The sequence below is a fragment of the Limanda limanda genome, chromosome 7 (genome assembly GCF_963576545.1).
Source record: "Limanda limanda chromosome 7, fLimLim1.1, whole genome shotgun sequence".
NCBI lineage: Eukaryota > Metazoa > Chordata > Actinopteri > Pleuronectiformes > Pleuronectidae > Limanda > Limanda limanda.
The window spans coordinates 16,229,395-16,248,943 of record NC_083642.1 but is presented as its reverse complement, the minus strand read 5'-3'; the positions used below and the strand labels follow the sequence as shown (position 1 = coordinate 16,248,943).

Below are 19,549 nucleotides of genomic sequence, written 5' to 3'. Positions count from 1 at the left end.
TTCTAACTCATTAGAAGGGGTAGAGTGGTCGTCCACCAACCTGGAGGTCGGCGGTTCGATCCCCAGTCTGAACCCTGAATGGCCCCCCCATAGAATAACAAAGTGCTGCGAATAGATGCACTGTATGAATGTGTGTGTGAATGGGTGAATGTAAAACTGTACTGTAAAGCGCTTTGAGTGGTCATCAAGACTAGAAAAGCGCTATATAAATACAAAACCATTTACCATTTACCAAAACCATTCATTTGGGTGGCGTCCTGGAATCATAAATCCATAGCAGGGTGTTTGGTTTAAAAAGCAACACAATGTTCTGACGTCACACAGTCACCGTGCACACGTGGGCCTGCAGAGCCGAGCAGAAATTAGAAGGGCAATCTAATGTTCTCTCTCTAAATTCATCTCAGACTTTTAAACCGGCTCTTGGTGGAGAGGAGCACTAATAAGTGTGTGTGTGTGTGTGTGTGTGTGTGTGTGTGTGTGTGCGTGTGTGTGTGTGTGTGTGTGTTAGTGTGTGTGTGTGTGTGTGTGTTAGTGTGTGTGTGTTAGTGTGTGTGTGTGTGTGTGTTAGTGTGTGTGTGTGTGTGTGTGTGTTTTTCTCCTTCTTGCGTTATTTCCTGAAAGATGCAGTGCCCGGCCGCCGGCTCCAGCCAGCATTAGTGAGCACACACACACACACACACACACACACACTTACACACACACACACACACATACACACACACACACACACACACACACACACACAGCGGTAGCCGCCCGTGACATTCCTGCAGCTGCGGCGCTCTCTCTCCCTCGCACGCGCCCCCCCAGCGATCTCCCTGGGGGACGAATGCCTAATGAGTCACGCGCCTGTCTGCCGTTACCTCGCAGCGTGTGTGTGTGTGTGTTCGTGTGTGTGTGTGTGTGTGTGTTCATGTGTGTGTGTGTGTGTGTGTGTGTGTGTGTGTGTGTGTGGAGGCGGGATGGAGGGCCGAGTTGGCGCGAGCTGTAGGGGAAAGGGGGAGGAGGGGGATTGAGGAGATGACGGAGGGAGTGGGAGAGAGGAGGAAAAAATAAGCGAGGGGAGGGAGGGAGGGAGGGAGGGAGGGAGGGAAGGGGTGAGGCGGTCATTACCACGTTCACGTAAGCGCTCTGAAACAGGGCCAAAACAAACCATTGGTGTGTGTGTGAGAGAGAGAGAGAGAGAGAGAGAGAGAGAGACTCAGATTCAGTTCATCACCAAGTGCAAATTGCAAAATTCTTAACTTTGTTTAGTCTCACCCACTTATCTCTTGTCTCGTCCCGCAAAGCATGCTGGGACATTTCCACAGGTGCACCCCCCAAGGGCGTTTTAGATTTTTCAAACTTTCGTAAAAATGTAGATGGCCTGGTAATGCAAACACGACAGGTATATCCTGATTACTGTAAATAATCTGATTAAAGTAATGCTTTGATTAAAGTGTGTGTGTGTGTGTGTGTGTGTGTGTGTGTGTGTGTGTGTGTGTGTGTGTGTGTGTGTGTGTGTGTGTGTTCATGGTTTGCAGTAAGCAGATTTCCCTCAGTAACCCTCTAATAAACTTGTTATATGATCTGGCTGAGAGTCCAGACACTGTTTGTGTGGATTTGTGGAAAAAAGCCTCATTAGCACCACAAAGCAATAAGAAAATAAGAAAATAATTTGCTGTTTATCGTTTGTCCTTTGATTAATTCAACTTAACACAATCTCTATCACATGTAGCGTTGGTTGTGTCATGAGAGCTGTTTTCGCTGTCATCCCAAAATAAAGTCGCCGTTTCCTTTTCCCCACCCTGAGCCATGACACTGTTTGTGTGTGAAAAAAAACACCCATTTGCATCCGCTGCACTCCCTGACCTTTGTGGTGCATGTTCAGAATCCAAACACTCACAGAAATCAGACAAAGGCACGCTACGCCGTCAGAGGAAAGGAGAAACCATCTAAGAAAGGCTTTATATTTTCCTAATCTGGTTATAATCAAATTATTAGTGTGTGCGTAAAAACACACTTACTGCAATATCTGGAACGACAGCAAAGATCAAGACCGGCTGTGAATAAACAGATCCGTAATTAAAAACATGCTGAACTCTTCTGGCATAAAATAATATAATGCTCCTACAGACACTTTCCTTCACAGAGATAGAGGAATAAACACGTTCCTCCACCACTCACACACACACACACACACACACACACACACACACACACACTAACTAAAGGCACGCAATAAAGTGGTATATATCATTGTACAAAGGCAAAAAGTTAAGTTGCTGCTTGTTACTGCCGTTGTAATCAACATGTTTTATAGGTGTGTGTGAGACAATTGAAATATCATCAACCAAGCAAAAAACATGAGTGTGTTATTCTTTTATACTGGAGGGACGAACTCAGACAGGAAACAATCAAGGACACGACAATTGTGATTCTTCATTTCTCCCAATGTGTGTGTGTGTGTGTGTGTGTGTGTGTGTGTGTGTGTGTGTGTGTGTGTGTGTGTGTGTGTGTGTGTGTGGAGAACATCTCCAACCATGAGATCGGACGCCTTGTCAAGGAAACATACTTAGCAAAATAATGTGCGTGCGTGTGCGTGTGTGTGTGTTTTTTTATAGTCTTTAAGCAACACTTGGTTGTTCAAGGCCGTGTGAGAGGAAGAGAAAAAAAGTGAGAAAGCACTGTAGGGCTGACAGGCAGGCGACCGAGTCCCCCTCCTCCCCACACACACACACACACACATTTGCACGGATGCACACACACACACAGACACACGCTCTCCTGCCGTTGCAGCCCAGTGAAGCGGCACAGGGCAAGGAGGGAGGGAGGGAGGGATGGAGTGGGGGGGTGGCGGCGGCGTTAAGAAGGGGGGGGGGTGAGGTGCACAGAGGGCGAGAGATGGTGATGTGGAGGGGAAGGGCTGGGGGGGGGTGCTGTTGGGCGGCGCTGGGAGGTCAGTGGCAGTGCAGTCAAGCATGCATGTGTGCGCCTCTCGCTCTCCTCCCTCTCCCCCTTGTTCCCTTTCCTCCTCCCGTATTCCCATATTCCCTCTCTGCCTCTCTCGCTCTTTCTCTGTGTTGGGATTGGCCGGCTGAAGTCACCACAGCTTCACAGGTGACCACCACCAGGTCTCTATCTCTCCCCTGGCAGGGGAAGTGGAGGGAGGCGCAAAGTTGAGGAGGAAAAAATTCAACTGGGGTTTTCTGTTGTTTTGGTCCCGACAGGAGTCGAATGTGAACCAGACCATCGATGGAATCTCATCTTCAAGTTTGACGCACTTGTAATAAAACACACAAGGGCAATTAAATACACTCCTTGATGAGATTTAGACAAATCACACACACAAAACTACACTTAATGGAGCAAACGTTACATTAAATGTGTCCATCTTTATCATAATAAATCAATTTATCACAATATTAACATTGAACAAAATGAGAGACAAAATCAAACTTATGTTAAGAATTGATTTCCAAATACATACCATTAATTATAATGATCTGCAAAATCATAACGGTCTTACAGCTAAATTACCACGTTAAAATTAATCAAAAGGTGTTAAAAAATGATGGACTTTACTTCCTGGTCTTGGTGGTCATATGCACGCTGCGTGTGAGCTTGTCAGTGCAACCGTAAGAGGAAATCACATGTTGACACACACACACTCACACACACACTGATGTGATAAACCACATTTGGTTGATAGATGCTTCGACTTCATTTTGATGCGTTGTTTTTAAAAATATGTACAACTACTTAAGAAGCTCAGCGCAGCACGTACAGTACATACAAGCTCACATATACATTTGCCAATTTGCTAACAACCAAGTGCTATTTTTACAGAATTATTAACTGAAAAACAACAAACGCACAATGATCGTGTTTTCACATGTATGTTCATGCGCAACGGTTACTGGCTTTCTACATGTTACTGAGCGGCATGTTTGATCGTATTAAAAACTTGATTTAAAAAAAATGCCTTTATGCAATCTCATTTCTTAACGTCAACAAGTCTGATGCATTTTCCTTGGTCTTCTGCTGCATGAAAACAAACACTACTTTCTGCCTCAATAAATGACAACACAGCATTAGACCACGTGATGCAGAGCAGGAGAAACCAGCGATTTACCAGCGAAAAAGTAAAGAAGAACACTTCAGCGTCAGATATAGCAAGCTAGAAACACGAGTGTTCACTTCATATTTTTTGTCGTCTCCTTCTGCATCGGGTAAAATAGTGCGATAAACATTTTTGTAGAAATCGTGACCTTAATTTTAACCAAGAAAATCATGATTCTTATTCATCTAGAATCGTGCTGATCTAACGTCGGACTCACATTCCAGTTGATATTGATCTCTATCAGCGAGATTAAGACCCACGGTGAACAAACAGCTCATTAGGGGCTCACTTAATCTCTAATTTGTCCAATACACAGAGTGATGCATTCAAAAGTGCACAAATACACTTCACGTGATCACAGCTCTGCACACTTCTGGGCCACTGACCGATTCCGGCGTTACCATAGCAACGTAACCAGAGCAACACGCATGCACGCAAACACAAAACGTACACAGCGGAAGCAACAGCGTACAGTAGGTAGTTGACAATCTGAAGCCAAAGTCTATTTGTATGCTAAAGAGTGTATGTGTGTATGTTTCTGTGTTTGTGTGTGTGTGTGTGTGTGTGCCTGAGTGTGTGCATGTGTTTGATTCCACTTTGCAAGAGGAGCCCTTGATTGGAGGAGGTCTTTAAGAGCCGGAGGAGGGGAGTGCAATTTCCTCCCGGCCTCCGCCAGTTCCGCTGAAAAAACAGAGCAGAGGAAGCCCAGCTCTCCCTGGAGGAGACACACACGTACACACATGCACAGTCACACACACGCGCAAGTGCACACACAGTAAACAGGCAAGTCCGCCCGCCGTCACAATGACAAATAGTCCCAGACATGCACACAGAAAACGCACACACACAAACTAACATGTACTTAAGTACAAGAAAACACACACACACACACACATACAGAGCCAAGAACAACAGTTCAACAGGCGTAAATAACGTTCAGTATTATAGTCCCAGACAAAGAATAAACAGGGTCCAGCAACTTCAAGGGACAACTTGTGTCAATGTTCACAGCCACCGACAAGAGACAGAAATCATTTAAGCGCCTGATGATCCCATAATAACGGGCTTGACAGCAAAAGAACGCACCTTGACAGCTCGTCATCAGCAGCGCATCAGTCATAAAACTGATTTCATTCCGGAGCGTGAAGGAACATTTATACGATCATATTCAAATTCCAAACTGTTGAGCGTAACAACGGTTCACTTTGTGTCGCGTCGTCGTAAAAACAGCTTGTGTCGGGGGCCGACGCAGCAGATGAACTTCCACGAGTTCCGAGCGAGCAGGTGAAATGTCTTCCTGCCAGCTGCTGCACTTTTTCTTTCCTTTTTTTTTATGATCGTTTGCCTCATGCCTATAGCGAAACAAGATCACTCAAAGTTCAGCCGTCAAACTTTCAAAATAAATGTCTGCATGAGGTAATTTGTGTCAGTGGGCAGGCATGTAGTGTGTGTGCGTGTGTGTGTGTGTGTGTGTGTGTGTGTGTGTGTGTGTGTGTGTGTGTGGAAGAGTGTGTGTGAGAGAGAGCTCATCAGTGAGGGAGTGCTGGCTGCCATGCCCTGAGGGGAGTCAGTGGGGAGAGAGGGAGACGCCAGTACAGGCCATACAAGTCCCGCTGCCCTCCCTCCTCCGCCCTAACCCTCACTGCTGCCTCGCACTGAACTGCCAACAGACTTTGCTCGCGTGTGTGTGAGTGTGTGTGTGTGTGAGTGTGTGTGTGTGTGTGTGTGGATGTGTGTCACAGTGGTATTGGTGGGTTCGACTTCGAGCTTCACCAACAGACAAGGCGAGGAAGTGAGGGAGAAAAAAGGCTACACTGACCTTAATGCTCTCATATCCCTGCTTACGTCAATAACAAAGTTTTACTGTCACAGCTATCATCGTAACGGGACTGTGCAAGCCTTTGCAAGCCACGAGCCGATCACTTTGATATCTGTAAAGAGCCTAAACACAAGTAAACATGTTCAGATTTTGAAAATCCTCGTGTAAAAAATAAGAAAAAGAAGAGATGAGCATTTCTGCTTTCTGTTTCCACTGCCCCCTGCCTCCCTCGGGTGACTGGTCTTGGCTGAACCCTACGTGTTAGGGTGCAGGTCTTCATTCTTGGCTGTGAAAAATGTTACCTGTTTACCTGTATCACTCAAACACCTCCGGCTTATCTAAACCACCTTTGCCTTGCGTGCCTCGCACACAATAATCAGCAGTAGCCACGCTCAGTAGCTCGCTAAGCCTCTTACACCCTTCCCTCAAGATTAGTGCTTGGGAGCGACGACAGATGCGCTTCGTGGTGATAAAAACACACACACACACAGACACACACACACATGAAGACAACACACACACACATACAGGCTCTCCCAACCTGTGTGAACAGATTTGGCGACAGTGAGCCGGCGGTGTGCTTGCTCATAACTGACACAAACACACACACACACGCACAAGAGTGGTGAAGCCGTATATATCCGTGACACACCTGCAAGGCCTGGAGGTTTGGCATCATGCCCCTGGCCGAGCCCCGGGGGGGGAAGCACAAGGCAAACAAAAGTTCAACAGCCAGGTGAGGAAACTGATTCAGTGGGACAGAGGAGCCGAGCCAACGAGCCCTCACGTCAGGCGGCCGTACTGAACAGCTCAATGCCTCCGAATATAAAAAAAAAGGCAGCTTGATACTCGGCGTCTGTGAAAGGCTGAAAGTGGATTTGATATTCATGCTGAGAAAAATTATCATCAAAGTTGACACGTGTGCCTGTAGGGGCTTCACCGTCAAGGTTACAAAGAGAGAGACAACGCTCCGGTGTTCTCACACACACTCACACACACACACACACACTGTTTCATGCATGTCGAGCTTGGTGACAGCACAGATATCACAATGAAATATACGTGTGGCTATAGTCCTGCTTTCAAATAGGCTGAAAAAAATCAAAATTATAGAGCAGTGATCTGGTCTATGAGAAAAATAAAATAAAATGTTTTGATGGTTCGTACGTATCGTTACTTTTCGGACAAATCTGTTATTTTCGTTGAATAAATAAAACTAGATTTACTTGATACAGGAACCAAGTAGACGAAGGCATTAACCATTAACTCAACTTTGGAATTAAAAAAGTTCTTATAACATGCTAATTTCAGTTTATCGCGATATTATCGTACCACATACCACACCAGTCTTTTAACCCTTATACATAATATATCTTTCCTCATGCATCGTGCTCTTTGACAAGTTACAACCTTCAACAGTGAGAAATCTCGACGACCATGTTGACAACCCAACGTGTTTTAAAATCCTACATACCTACTGCAGGGAAGTCAAACACAATCTAAAACAGCCTGATCCTTGTTATCACACTGTATTAACAAGTTGACAAAAAAGAGGTTGCAGCAGTGAAAGCAAGTAGGAAAGATGAAGAAGAAATATTCTTACCACTGGAGATGAAATTCGACAACCAGGACAATCGCAGATCGGAGGGTGCACCTGTAAGATTCCTTTTGACATGAGCGTCTTGAGACTCTTCCCTGGAGAAAGAGAAGAAAAGAAGTGACTTTTCAGGGAATGTGTAGAAATATGTTCAAACTCATCAGCTGCATGACACAGGATGAGTTAAGGCAACACCAACAGCTTCAGAGAAGAGTCTGTTCCTTCAATCCATCTTTGCCAAACTTACAAAGTTTTAAAAAAGAAATCTTTAAAACAAAAAAATAAATGGATAACAACCAATATCTGAATACAGTATACAAGTGGAGGAGTCAGTACCTGGAATTTTCACTTTCAGTTTTTGCCATGAAGTTTAATTCTATTCATTTTCCCATGAGGAGAGACAGCAGAGTACTGTCATCAGTCTATACAGGAATCAGCATATTGATCTATCGGGCATCATTTTTGACCTGGGGTCGACACCCCCCCTTCCCCACTTCCCACCTACACACACACACACACACACACACATACACCTTAACTAGTGTCTGCTCTCCCTGGATAAACTAGCGTACGTGCGAGTGTGTGTGTGTGTGTGGCGAGTGGGTGGGTGCGCGCTCCATGCGTAATCATTGCTTAAAAATACTGTGCAGTGAATGTCCACATGAGATATCTCGGATCGTTATCGTTGCATTGATGCTTAAAAAGAAAAGAAACACCTGTAAAAAAAAAAAAGATGTGATATATTCTTAAATATTTGGTTAAATGTTTGAATTGCTCTCTTAATGGTGACGTTAAACTCTGACTTTGGTGTGAAGGAGCAAACTAAACACAACATCTCAAAAGACAGAAAATCCCTCCATGTCCTAAAAGTCTCTTCACCCATGCACAAGTGCAGCTTCACTAAACGGAACCACTCATCCCATAATGATACAAATAAGAATACAACTGTTACGCACTGAATTAACTCTGTCGGTAACTTTTCACCTCAGTTCCGGCGCAGTCTCCTCCTGATGCCCCGGGTTTAGAGCCCGATCGCAGCCCGGACTCTGGGTCAGCGCCCCGGAGTGTTGGTGGAGGAGATCTGTCTCTGACTGCTGCTGTAACCCTTTCACTCCAAAACCCAGCGCCCAACCACGACACCCAAGTTTCTACCCAGAATCGGCTACGCGTAAAAAGTGTCTCCGAGCCGGTGGTGAGGTGTCCCTCTCTGCCCACGAACCGCGAGCACACTGCCGCTTGTCTCTTACCTTTGTGTCTGATACTCCGTTTCCAGTCTTTGGCAGTCTCCCGTCCGCTGACGAACTGGAACTCGTTGGGGGTGAGCCACTCGCCCCTGTATTTAATTGAAGGTCCTTTGCTGCCTTGGCACAGTTTATTGATATAAAGCAAAGCCTTGTTTTCGCCGCACTCCACCTCGATGCACGGCTCCCCGTTGTCGAAGAAGGGCTGGAAGTCGGGGATGGAGGAGAACCTCTCCAGCATCAAGTCGTCCGTGTGGTGGTGGAGGTGCTGGTGGTGCAGCGCCGAGTCGTGGAGCCCCAAGTACGCGCGGTGATGGGCGAAGATGTGGTCGTAGGGCGGCGGATGCGGGGTCACCACGGGGATGGCGGTGGCATTTAAAGGGGCCAGGTATTCGGACTGGTTGAAGGCGGTCAGTGCCATGTCGTCCCCGTCCAGCCGCTCCTTCTTGATGGCAGGCATGTTCGTGGGAGCCCGAGAACAAGTGAGAAGAAGAAGCTGCTCCTCCTCGGCCGATCCGGACCGAGCCTGCTCTCCGCCTGCGAGCGGCGCGGAGCCAGACTTGGAGACGCGCCGCTTGGTTTTACGCAGAGCCGCCGCGGCGCCGGGAGACGGGAGCGGAGTGTCCGAGTGGCCGGATAGATTCCCATTCAGTAGTTTCCAGCTCGCAGCGGCGACAGGGCTCTCCGCCAGCCTCGCAGATCCGACCTCCCACATGTAATCACACTCGCAGTGTTAATACCTGACGCGCTGAGCAGCTCTGAGCCGCGGTCATCATCATCATCATCATCATCATCATCATCATCATCGTGCAACCTGCGCGCATCGTGAGCGGCCGCAGCGACGCGTCTCTGCCTTCAGGGGGAATTAGAAGTAGAATATCCCTTTTTAACAGTTTCTGAGTGGAGGCACAGTTTGTCTATGAAATCTTTCAATTAAATCAAAAAAATCACAATTACTGGGACTTTCCACGTGGCCAATTTCCCATCCAATAAAAACATATCAAATAAAAAGCAAATGTACATGAAACCTCTATAGGTTAATTAAACTAATGTGGCATTAATCATAACAAACGTGAGCCAAACACATGAGGCTCCACATTAGTGCAGTTTGGAAGTTTGGAAAGAGTTGTTTTTAACTCCTGTGTGTGTCGTTGAAGTCACGCTGAAGTTCACAGACCCAGACCAAACAAGATTTGCACTCTCCGCCGCTTCTCAACTTGGCCCATTTAAACAGCGGAGGCTCGGCGAGAGCCCCGGAGAGGAGCAGGGGGGACTGCGAGGGACGGCGCCGCCCTCCCGGGCCAGAGGAGATGAAGCAGCCCATGCACACGAGGAAGTGAGCAGTCGTTTTCACCCCCACACATGCAGCTGAATGTTAAACTTGAGGAAGCTCCTTTTCCATATTCGCAGTTTACAGAGTCGATTCATATATTTTTTTCTCGAGTGAAGCACTTTCGCTGAATCAAGTTCCCACCGATAATTTCCGCTTATAAAAAAAAATCCTGTCTAAAAAAAGATCCTCGCTTATCTTAAAACACACATCCGCCATAAATTAGACTCTCATCTCTAACCACATTTTCCAAAAGCAAATGAGACTTTACGACTAAAGCAGCAAGGTGTTTGCAATAAAAGATGTCAATGTTTATTGCGATATAATTTTCGTCAATAGCAATCTAATGAAGATTCAACACCAATATATGAGGGGTGCATTGTGTAAGCAGAGTGAAGGAGTGTGATTCATAATTGATCTACCTTCAGATTTGTAAACTATTGGGCTATTTAAGTGTTCAAATCAAATCAAATATACTTTGTACTATTGTCCCCATGGGGAAATCTTTCTTGGGCCAAAGTGCTACAGCAGCTGCAGAACAGTACATTGTGCAGCTAGCAACATAAAACAGTACACAAGGACATATGGTGTAAGACCCAGAATAATAAAGCAGACTACAAGTTGAATACTGCACCTGCTCTAAAAACACTTAAAAAGATAAAACACAAAAAAGATATAATGCTTAAAAGATGAAAATCAAAAACTGGCATTACAACCTTAAAACCAGAGTGTAAAATGTATAAAGGTTGTTGTTGGTCGATCTCTGCTCAGTCACTCAGGGGCAGAAATCAGTCTTTAAACTTATATCACTAAATTAAAAATTATAATAATAATGTGACATTTATCATGACAATTAACACTATAGACTGATATGAAAATGCCATATTTCTCTAAGACTGCTTCACAGACCTTCAACTTGAATGCAGTCGGCCTGGCCACAGTTCACCAGATCTACCCATGACATCAGCAGCAGGTCGGCACACTGGCTGTGTGATGTTCTCCTCTGTGTCTAAATTAAAACACATATTTAGTTATACTCCACCTACTGGGACACCAGCTTGTCCTCTCTCACCCCATGGAAACGACTCACCTGCTGCAGCTGCTTTCGAGAGCCACACCGCTTAAATGTGGAGCTGTTGCTGTTAAACCCTCCCTTAAAAAGTTTTACATAAAGTTATAGTTTCACACAATTAAACTTGAAAAACCTGCTATATTTGAGGGGTTTAAGAGTGTTTTAAGAGCTCTGTGAAACCGGTGGATAATCAAGTGCAATAATTGTTTACTATGCTGCCTCTTTAATAAATGTAAACAGTGGTATCATTGTAAAATGCTGAGTTAAATTGCCCAGCAGCTGTTATCAATGACAACAGAGTCAGCAACGCTTGAAATTAATTATCTAGGTTGAGTTTTATACTGGTAACCGAGGCTTGTTTTCTTGAGGAAGCAGGTCATAGAAGGCTACGGTGCGACTGGAAAAACCCAATCATCAAGCGGTTCTCATAGTTTTCAAACATCTGAATTTCTTCTCGTCCAGACTAAACAGTTGGCCCGATGTTTTCAAGCTAAAATGCAGGTTCTCCATTTTTTTAGTTTTAAAATTCCAGAGTAGTGTGGATGCCAGGCGTATCCAATCGAGAACAATATGGATGTAGCCTTCGTGCTCAGATATAACTAGACAGGGAGAAGTTTAACTTTCAAATAGAAAACTAGTGGGTCGATGGACCCACTAGCTGTACTTGGGATCCCTTTTTCAGCAAATAAGTTTGAACTTGTTTCTTAAACTTTTACATGGACCAAAATACAACCATATAACTGTATTTTTTTATCAAATTTGGGGTTTTGAGAAAGTATTTTCAAAAGAGCCGATCACATGTGTAACTTGCTGCTGCAAAGCCTCCGAACTGTGGAGCCATATTCTCTCAAAGCACTTTCTCTCCACACTGTCTGCAGGGCATGTTCCCCTGAGCTCCTGGAGCTGGTGAGCAGGATCACATCTGACCCCCATCAGTGGAGAACCACCCAGGTGGATCCACCGCCGACACATGGAATAGCCATTCCAGCAGCAGAGGTGGGGTCCAAAGCGCTGTGTGTTAGGGGCCTATAAATCAGGCCAAACCGACTCTGACACACACACAGAGAGGAGGCACACCGCACCGCAGGCGGAAGCGGCGCACGGAAAAGGCCGGAGACCACAGCCCGGCCAGGTCTGGTATTATTCCTACAGCCGAGACCGGGCAAACACACGGCAGACATTTACAAAAACACACTGCCAGGGACGTCACCAAGGATGATGACGGATAATAGATTGACACGTTTCCTTTTGGAGCTGAGGGGCTGTGATGTGTGAGGTGGAGGTTGTGGAAATAGTGGAAGAAAAGAAGAGAAAACTGATTTTCAAATCAAAGCCAAAGAAAACAAAAGAGGGATTGGATATCTATACCTTTACAGTGAACACAGCCGTAAAAATAAAATCGAAAAGCAACATTTTTCAACCAAAGAATAATGTGACTTCCCACATGTTGGCAAGTACACTGAGCAATTGCACTGACATAAATCACGAGCCGCTGACATTTATGGCGCATGTTTGCAGAGCCGTTTCTAGGAAGTGGAACGCTGCGTTTCAGCCGGGGACCTTTTTGATTGTCTCTTTATCAAAGCAGCGTTCGCCACATTGAAATGTCTCAGTGGAAACCTTGTTGTTGCGTGTGTGGGCGCTGGAGGCTGCACCATCGGGAGAGCCCTGACGAAACTAGTCATAGAGGGGACACCCGTGCCCACTCCTGCACACCCACACCCGTCCCTCATCGTGACTCACTCTCGGTGCCTCATCACGGAGGAGTTCCCCAAACTCGCACGGTGACGACACTTTAACTTTCACATCTTCAAAGGGTGGTTCGAGTTAACTGAGTCGATTTTTCCACCAGGCCTCTTTTTTTTTGTTTATAGAAATATGTGATGTGATGGGGAAACCTTGTTTAACCTTTCTACAGCATATATGAGCATTTCTTATTACTACATTATAGAAGAGTCCTGTTACAGGAAAAACCCACTCCTGCTCTTAAACCCCATGAATTTACAATGAATTACAGAATTCCAATAACAGAAGACGGTATTGTACTCTGTCAATAGACAGTTACTTCTGTTTATATGTAGTTTATCTGATCTCCCATGGCACAAACTAAAGATTTTTCAACTCTAGACTCAATTTATAGGTATTCAATAAGTTGTGATTTCCGATTTCACAGCAAAATGGATTTTACAAGACAAAATAAACGTCATACACTGATTATCTGAAGCGGTAAATGCTTTTTCTATGGTACATGTTTTCATCCACCTGTTAATGCTGTGTACACTGTCTGAACAAGGTTACTGTCTACAGCTGTCATCCATTATCTGTACCTCTAATCCTTGAGGGTGGCATAGCCGCCGGGCCTCCCAGCTGACATTGGGTGAGAGGCGGGTTACCTGGAAAGGTCGCTAGCACCACACAAAAACAACCACACACTCTCACACCTACGGGCAATTTACAGTGTCCAGTTCACCCAACCGCAATGTACATGTCTCTACAACCGTAGAGGAAGTTGGAGAAAAGCTACACAGACACGAACAGAACATGCAAACTCCACAGAGAAAGATCCTGTCCAGTCCTCAGGTTCAAGCCAAGAACCATACTTACTGTGAGGCAGCAGTTGTAACCACTGTACCACCTTTCCCTCTTTAATAAAACTTAGTAATATATAATATATGATTGACAAATACAAAACCTTCTTGTAATTACAATTACAAGTATTTAGATGTAGCTGAATGCAGAGTGTGTAGATACAGTTATTCTGAAGACTTTTGGATAAAACTGGTTTGTATAAAATCATCAGTCACAATTTATAATTCAAGGTGACATCAACAATGTGCTTGTTTACATCGAGGATATTTGATTTATATTGATATTAGAGAGACAAATGGTTAATATTCCATTTGAAAAGCTACAACAAAATGTAGCCTGACCAGAAGAGGTGGTGTCGGTCCAGATCAAACTGAGGGTTTGCAGAGTGAAGCGTTTTTTTGGTGATAGTTCTGACGTTGAGATCAATTGTAGGAAGTTGAGACATCATCAAACAAAAGAATAAGAAGTGAAGCAGCGTGCAGGATGGCTTGTAGTCTTAGCTTCCGATGATTATGTTTGAAAGATGAAGACCTTCATTTTGCTGATAATGACACAATTATAATATCACAGCGGCAACGAAATTAGTGAAATGAACCAGTTCAATCATGTTTTCCATTCAAACGGAGAGGAAAGACAACGGCGGATTCGACAAAATGCCGATGTCAAGTATAGGACACAGCCTATGTAGGTGATGACGACAGGATGTAACAAGTAATGTAACTTAATGTAATTCTTTAATGCACTCCCTAAAACGCAACATGAAACTGAAAGTAACCAAATCAAATGTAAACAATATAACAAAGACAGGAACCTTGGTTCAGACTTTCAGGTGTAAAATGCTTTTAAAGGATTAAAATATAAAAAATGCTGGCAGAAATGTATAATACGTTGATCTCCTGCCTAATAAACAAAGTGATTGCTGTACCACTGGTGCTATCGAGATGTGTTTTGCGACCTTTAGCTCCGCAGTGTTTCTCGGCTGTAAAAAGAAGAACCAAACAGTAGTTCACTCCGGGGCTCGGTGACATCAGGCCCCAGTCTGCAAACCATAAAGGATGTTTACTGAAAATGTGGATGACGGTTACTTGGCCATGTAATGAGGCACAAATCCAGCCCATCCTCCAGAACGCATCTCATGTCCCTGCTTCCTCTCCTCGGCCGGCGGGAACCCCCCTGCCGCGGCCCCCGCCTCTGCGCCCCTGTTGGCAGCAGCCCCGGAGCCGCAGCGCTGCCGGCGGGGGAGAGAGGTAATAAATAACCCGGGGAGAGGAGCGGAGACCGCCGGGCGGTGCACAGTCTGACCTGACAAATACTCACTGGAAAACCATCAGAGAGCGAGAGCCCACCCCTAGCGCTTGGAGCCAGCCTTTCAGACATGAGCTGCAAAATATATAGGCCTGGCCATGCCGGAAAAAAAGAGAGAGAAAAGAGAGGAAGACAGGCAGGAGCGTCTCCCTCTCTCCCCCACATCCACATCCAGACACCGCCGGAGACACGGCGAGAGTAATTAACTATTTAAAGCACAGTATGAATTTCTGCAGAGAGCGGAGGCTGCAGCTTATGTCTCTTCCAATTTCACCAAAGAAACACGAGACACTAAACACACCAGAGGAAGTTGGAGAAATAAAAGCAACCTGAGTTCTGCTGGAGGTGTTTAGCCAAAGACTGAACCCGGTTAGAGTCAATTTAACTCATGAGTTATACTTGTGTACACTTTGGAATTGGACCTTTCAGGAACCTAAAACCTTCAAACATGTTTTAACATCCTTGTTGGAGCACAGATTCGAAGCGTGAGGGGTAAAATTAGAAAATAAGAAAATAAGTGTTATCCACCCATATAAACACTGTGACAAGATTGACGTGTCAGTCTGATGTTTCTCCATAGAAAAATGGAGGTGAATGGGATTTAATTTGTGGTGCTCACAGTAAAAAGTAAGTGGTGTCATATAATAACCAATAAACCTCACTGTCAACAGGTTTCACAGGTTCCATTTGGTCCAATGTAAACTGTTGATGTTGAGGTCCTTTGATGATCCAGAGTAATGGGTCAGTCCTGTGACATCTCCGGTAATGGGAATGACCCTGATGCCACTTTTCGACTTGGGACCTCGAAGAAAATCGAATTCACTCCCATTGTAATTGTGTGTTTGCATAGAATCTAAAGCAATTTTCAGACATGCGGTCTGGACATTTTCCAGAGTTGGCCTCTCACATATGAGATTATGAGAAGAAAATATCCCGTTTAAATTCAAAGCCTTTATCGGAAAAAGCTTTTCAGAGTTGACGTCCATTGATGGCCAGAGATATTTGTAGTGCTCCAGATTTGTGTTTGTCACGTATAATAAATGTCATACAATATGCCCATTCGCTGTGAGTTTTCTGGACATTTTCCTTCCGTTTTCTCGCATGGGTTCATTCTTGAAAAATGTCTGGAGCAACAAACTCAAAGACATTTATGTACTTACATACAGCCCCTTCGGAAATTTTCAGGAAAATGAGAGTGAGAGTTCAGTGCATGTCTGAACCAGCGTTTAGGTCAATTCTGACAATTTAACTGTCCACATTGCTAGATACCACAAAAGATGAGCGAGAAAATTATTTAGAAGAAAGTACCCATTTAATTCACATATCTAGAGGAATAAAAGGAAATCCAGGCAAGAGAATTATTTCGCAATTTTCAGGGAAGATTCTGGTTATGGCAAATAACAACAGAGATGCGCGAATCGACCTGGACGTCATCCTAATCCTCACGTGGGCTTGACTCATCCACCCTTCACCCACCCAAAATAATTGGTTTCTCAAATTTAGAGACCTGTATCCGCATGAACATTCCAGAAATAAAGTAGCAACCACTCTGCCAGGATTGCTCATCTCAATGATGCGCTGAATGAGCGCTCACTTGCAGCGCCGGTTGCAGGAATGCACACGATTCTCTTTGCAAGGTGCTGCAGGGTCGGGAATGAGCGGCTCTTCCTTCCAAAAAGAAAGCACATTGTCCTCCGATGACTCGTCCAATTGGCTAACTTCACCCAACCAAACCCATCCGCTATTAATCAGAAATGTTAATTTTTACCCGACAGATCTGCGGTTCAGCCGCATGTCCGCGGGTATAACTGCTGTCTGCGCTTCACTGTAGGCTAGGGAACGGTTAGGGTTGGAGTTCGGTGCCTAAAACACTTGGTTGAGGTTTGGCAAAGACTGTAGTGACAGTTAAACAAAAGAGCAAACATTTGACAGGACACACACTGGAAGCGCCACTCCCCCATCCACCACTGTGAAATGACTTCCTATATTGGCCAAGTGGACGTGATCCCTTGAGATGCTGTGTCGTTCAAAGAGATGACTGAACCAGTAATGTCTCTAATATCTGTGGCCTGATGAAGTGTCACATCGCTGTCGTTACGCATTAAACTGGAAATCAACTCGATTCTAATTCACAGTCTTCATCATCCCTCTGCGTTTCGGAACCTCCTCTTATCGCCGTGCTGTTAGAGGAGAAAACAGCTAGTCAACACTTTTGCTTCAGGTTCAACCTTCTGTTGTAGCTTTTAGTTCTCATTAACTTTATTTGCTCCTTTAAAACAGTGCCATACCTTTGCTGACTCATCCTCATTTTATCTAGACATGGAACTTCTCAGGGCTCCTGGAGGGAGTTTAGCTCCCCTATGCAGGAATTTGAGGAATTTAATATCAGAAAATGTTTCAGGGGATCCAGTCTGTGGCATTGGAGTTTGCTATGTTAGCAGACGTGGAGGAGCATCGCACAGCAGAGGGGGAAAACTGTGGATCCGAGTGCTGAGATTCTGACAAGAGTCTTTGGAGAGCGCTGCATTTGGCATCTCAATACCCTCCATCTGGTGATAGTGCTAAACACCACATCAAATTTCCAAACTTTTCATTCTCAGTGTTTGTCTCTAATTGCTCACCAGGCAGTGTGTCGGGCGGCTGTGCACAGCCTCAGAACACCAGCTCCTTTTTCAATAAGTTTAAATTTCTCCTTTTTTAAAAGTTTCTTTTTAACAGAGTCAGTACACAGAGACCTCCACGCTATTTTTATGGTTTAACCCGGGCCTTAAGCTAAGTCTTCACCCAAACACTCGCCCAAAAAAAAACAGGTTTCAACACTGAGCGAGTGCAGGAACACAGGGCTGCAACTCCAGAATTTCAGAGTTGGCAAGCAGGCGGAGTAACATTAGACCCTGGAGGGGGCTGAGGAGGGGGGGGGTGGTGCTGTCGTGCCGGCGCCCTTGGCCTCCCCCGGCTGATCTGGGGGGTCAGGCGGCTGTCTGTGATCCCACACAGCGGCTCTTCCACATGGGATTTATTTTCTTGCTGGATGGGCAGGCAGGCGGCCCAGGAGGATTCTCATTTTAGACCAGCGTCTGTAGCTGTCAACGCCAGCCGACAGAGGCGAGCGGACACCCGACCCCGAGTATCCTCCCTCAACACTCCCCTTTGGACTCCCTCCCCTCCTCCCTCTATTCCCTGTTCACACACAAACACACAGCACACACACACACACACACACACGCACACGCACACACACACAGAAAATAATGATTTGTTAGCCTCTCATTTTGTCTAAATTAAGGTTTTATTCATTACGACAAGGCTGAAAATTAAAAAATTGAAACAATTGTATTCCAACACATTTTGTGTTAGTCTCTGATTATAAAGCTCTGTGCTGAACTCAAAGCTTGGACGAGCAGTGAGCCAGGTCTATCTAGCAAAAAAATGCACAGCATCTCCCCCTTCCTCCCCAGCACCGTTAATAATTTGTGCAGTAAAAGATAGCGTGCCTCTCTGAGTTTGTGGGAGTTATTGGCACAGTATTCCCCACCATATTTGTGCGAGGCAGTGATAGGAACATAAATTATTTCTTATCTCTTCCGCAATCCATTTTTCAAAGGGCTCACTCTGTGTTTGAAGGGTAGCAGCGCCAACTGCCAAAGCCCAGATAGCAGGCTACATTAGCCTTCAAGAGATTCGACTTAGTGATTTCAAACAATGCAATAAGAGGAAAACTCATTGATATGAGCAAAGCCATATATGACCATAATTTAATACCAATTTAGGCGCCTGGAATCCGACAAGATCAAACACAATGGGCAGCGTTACCACGACTACAAAGAAAGACGTCGCTGTGAGGTCCTTAAGTTAAATGCGGTCTAATTTAGCATGTTGGACTTGAATGACAAATTTCTGATAGATTCTACAAAGTTTTGTGGTAACCAAAGTCGGCACCTTGGACACAAACTTGAAACTATTTCCAAAGTGTCGCAACAAAGTGTTCAATCAACACTGAAATGAAAAGTCTATGGACAAACTGATGCCATTGGAAGTTGGTGGTAGACTCAGCGCTCTGAATTGTGCATCGCTGAAAGAAAGCAAGTCCTTGGAAATCACATGAGCCACTTCAGGCCCCTTTGCTGCTCCACTGAGGTCACGGGTTTCTCTCTCTGGGTTCAAATCTAAGTAAAAGAGACAGAAGAAAAGTTTTGGTTACTTGGCCTGGCCGGCCCCGTGGACGCTGCTGTGAACCAGGACATTCAAACCGCAACATTTTTTGGAAACTCTACACAAGCGGTGTCAACTATCACTCGCAGCAATTTTGGATATATTCTCAGGCTGATTTGCCGAGACGAAATGACAAATGATAAATATCAAGCCCTTCTCTGCAAAGCATTAATGTCCGCTTGTAAAGAATAAACCCTAGCTCTCCCAGCTACTATTGATTTTTTCTCCCTGTGTGATGTGAAACCAGCAATCAGCACTGCGGTTCGAAATAGCCCTGAAACC

General features: G+C 45.0%; 1 protein-coding gene across 2 annotated transcripts in view; it reads right to left on the bottom strand.

The window, feature by feature from the left end:
* samd11 (sterile alpha motif domain containing 11) overlaps positions 1 to 9,508 on the bottom strand; it is a 67,717-nt gene extending 58,209 nt beyond the window's left edge. For both annotated transcript variants that reach the window (XM_061075273.1, XM_061075274.1), the window contains exons 1-2: positions 8,766 to 9,508; positions 7,525 to 7,616 (exon numbers count right to left, since the gene is read on the bottom strand). In XM_061075273.1, the coding sequence (XP_060931256.1) occupies positions 7,525 to 7,616; positions 8,766 to 9,474 (801 nt within the window). In that variant the 5' untranslated portion in view covers positions 9,475 to 9,508. The remainder of the gene's footprint in view (positions 1 to 7,524; positions 7,617 to 8,765) is intronic.
* Positions 9,509 to 19,549: the final 10,041 nt, after the last annotated feature.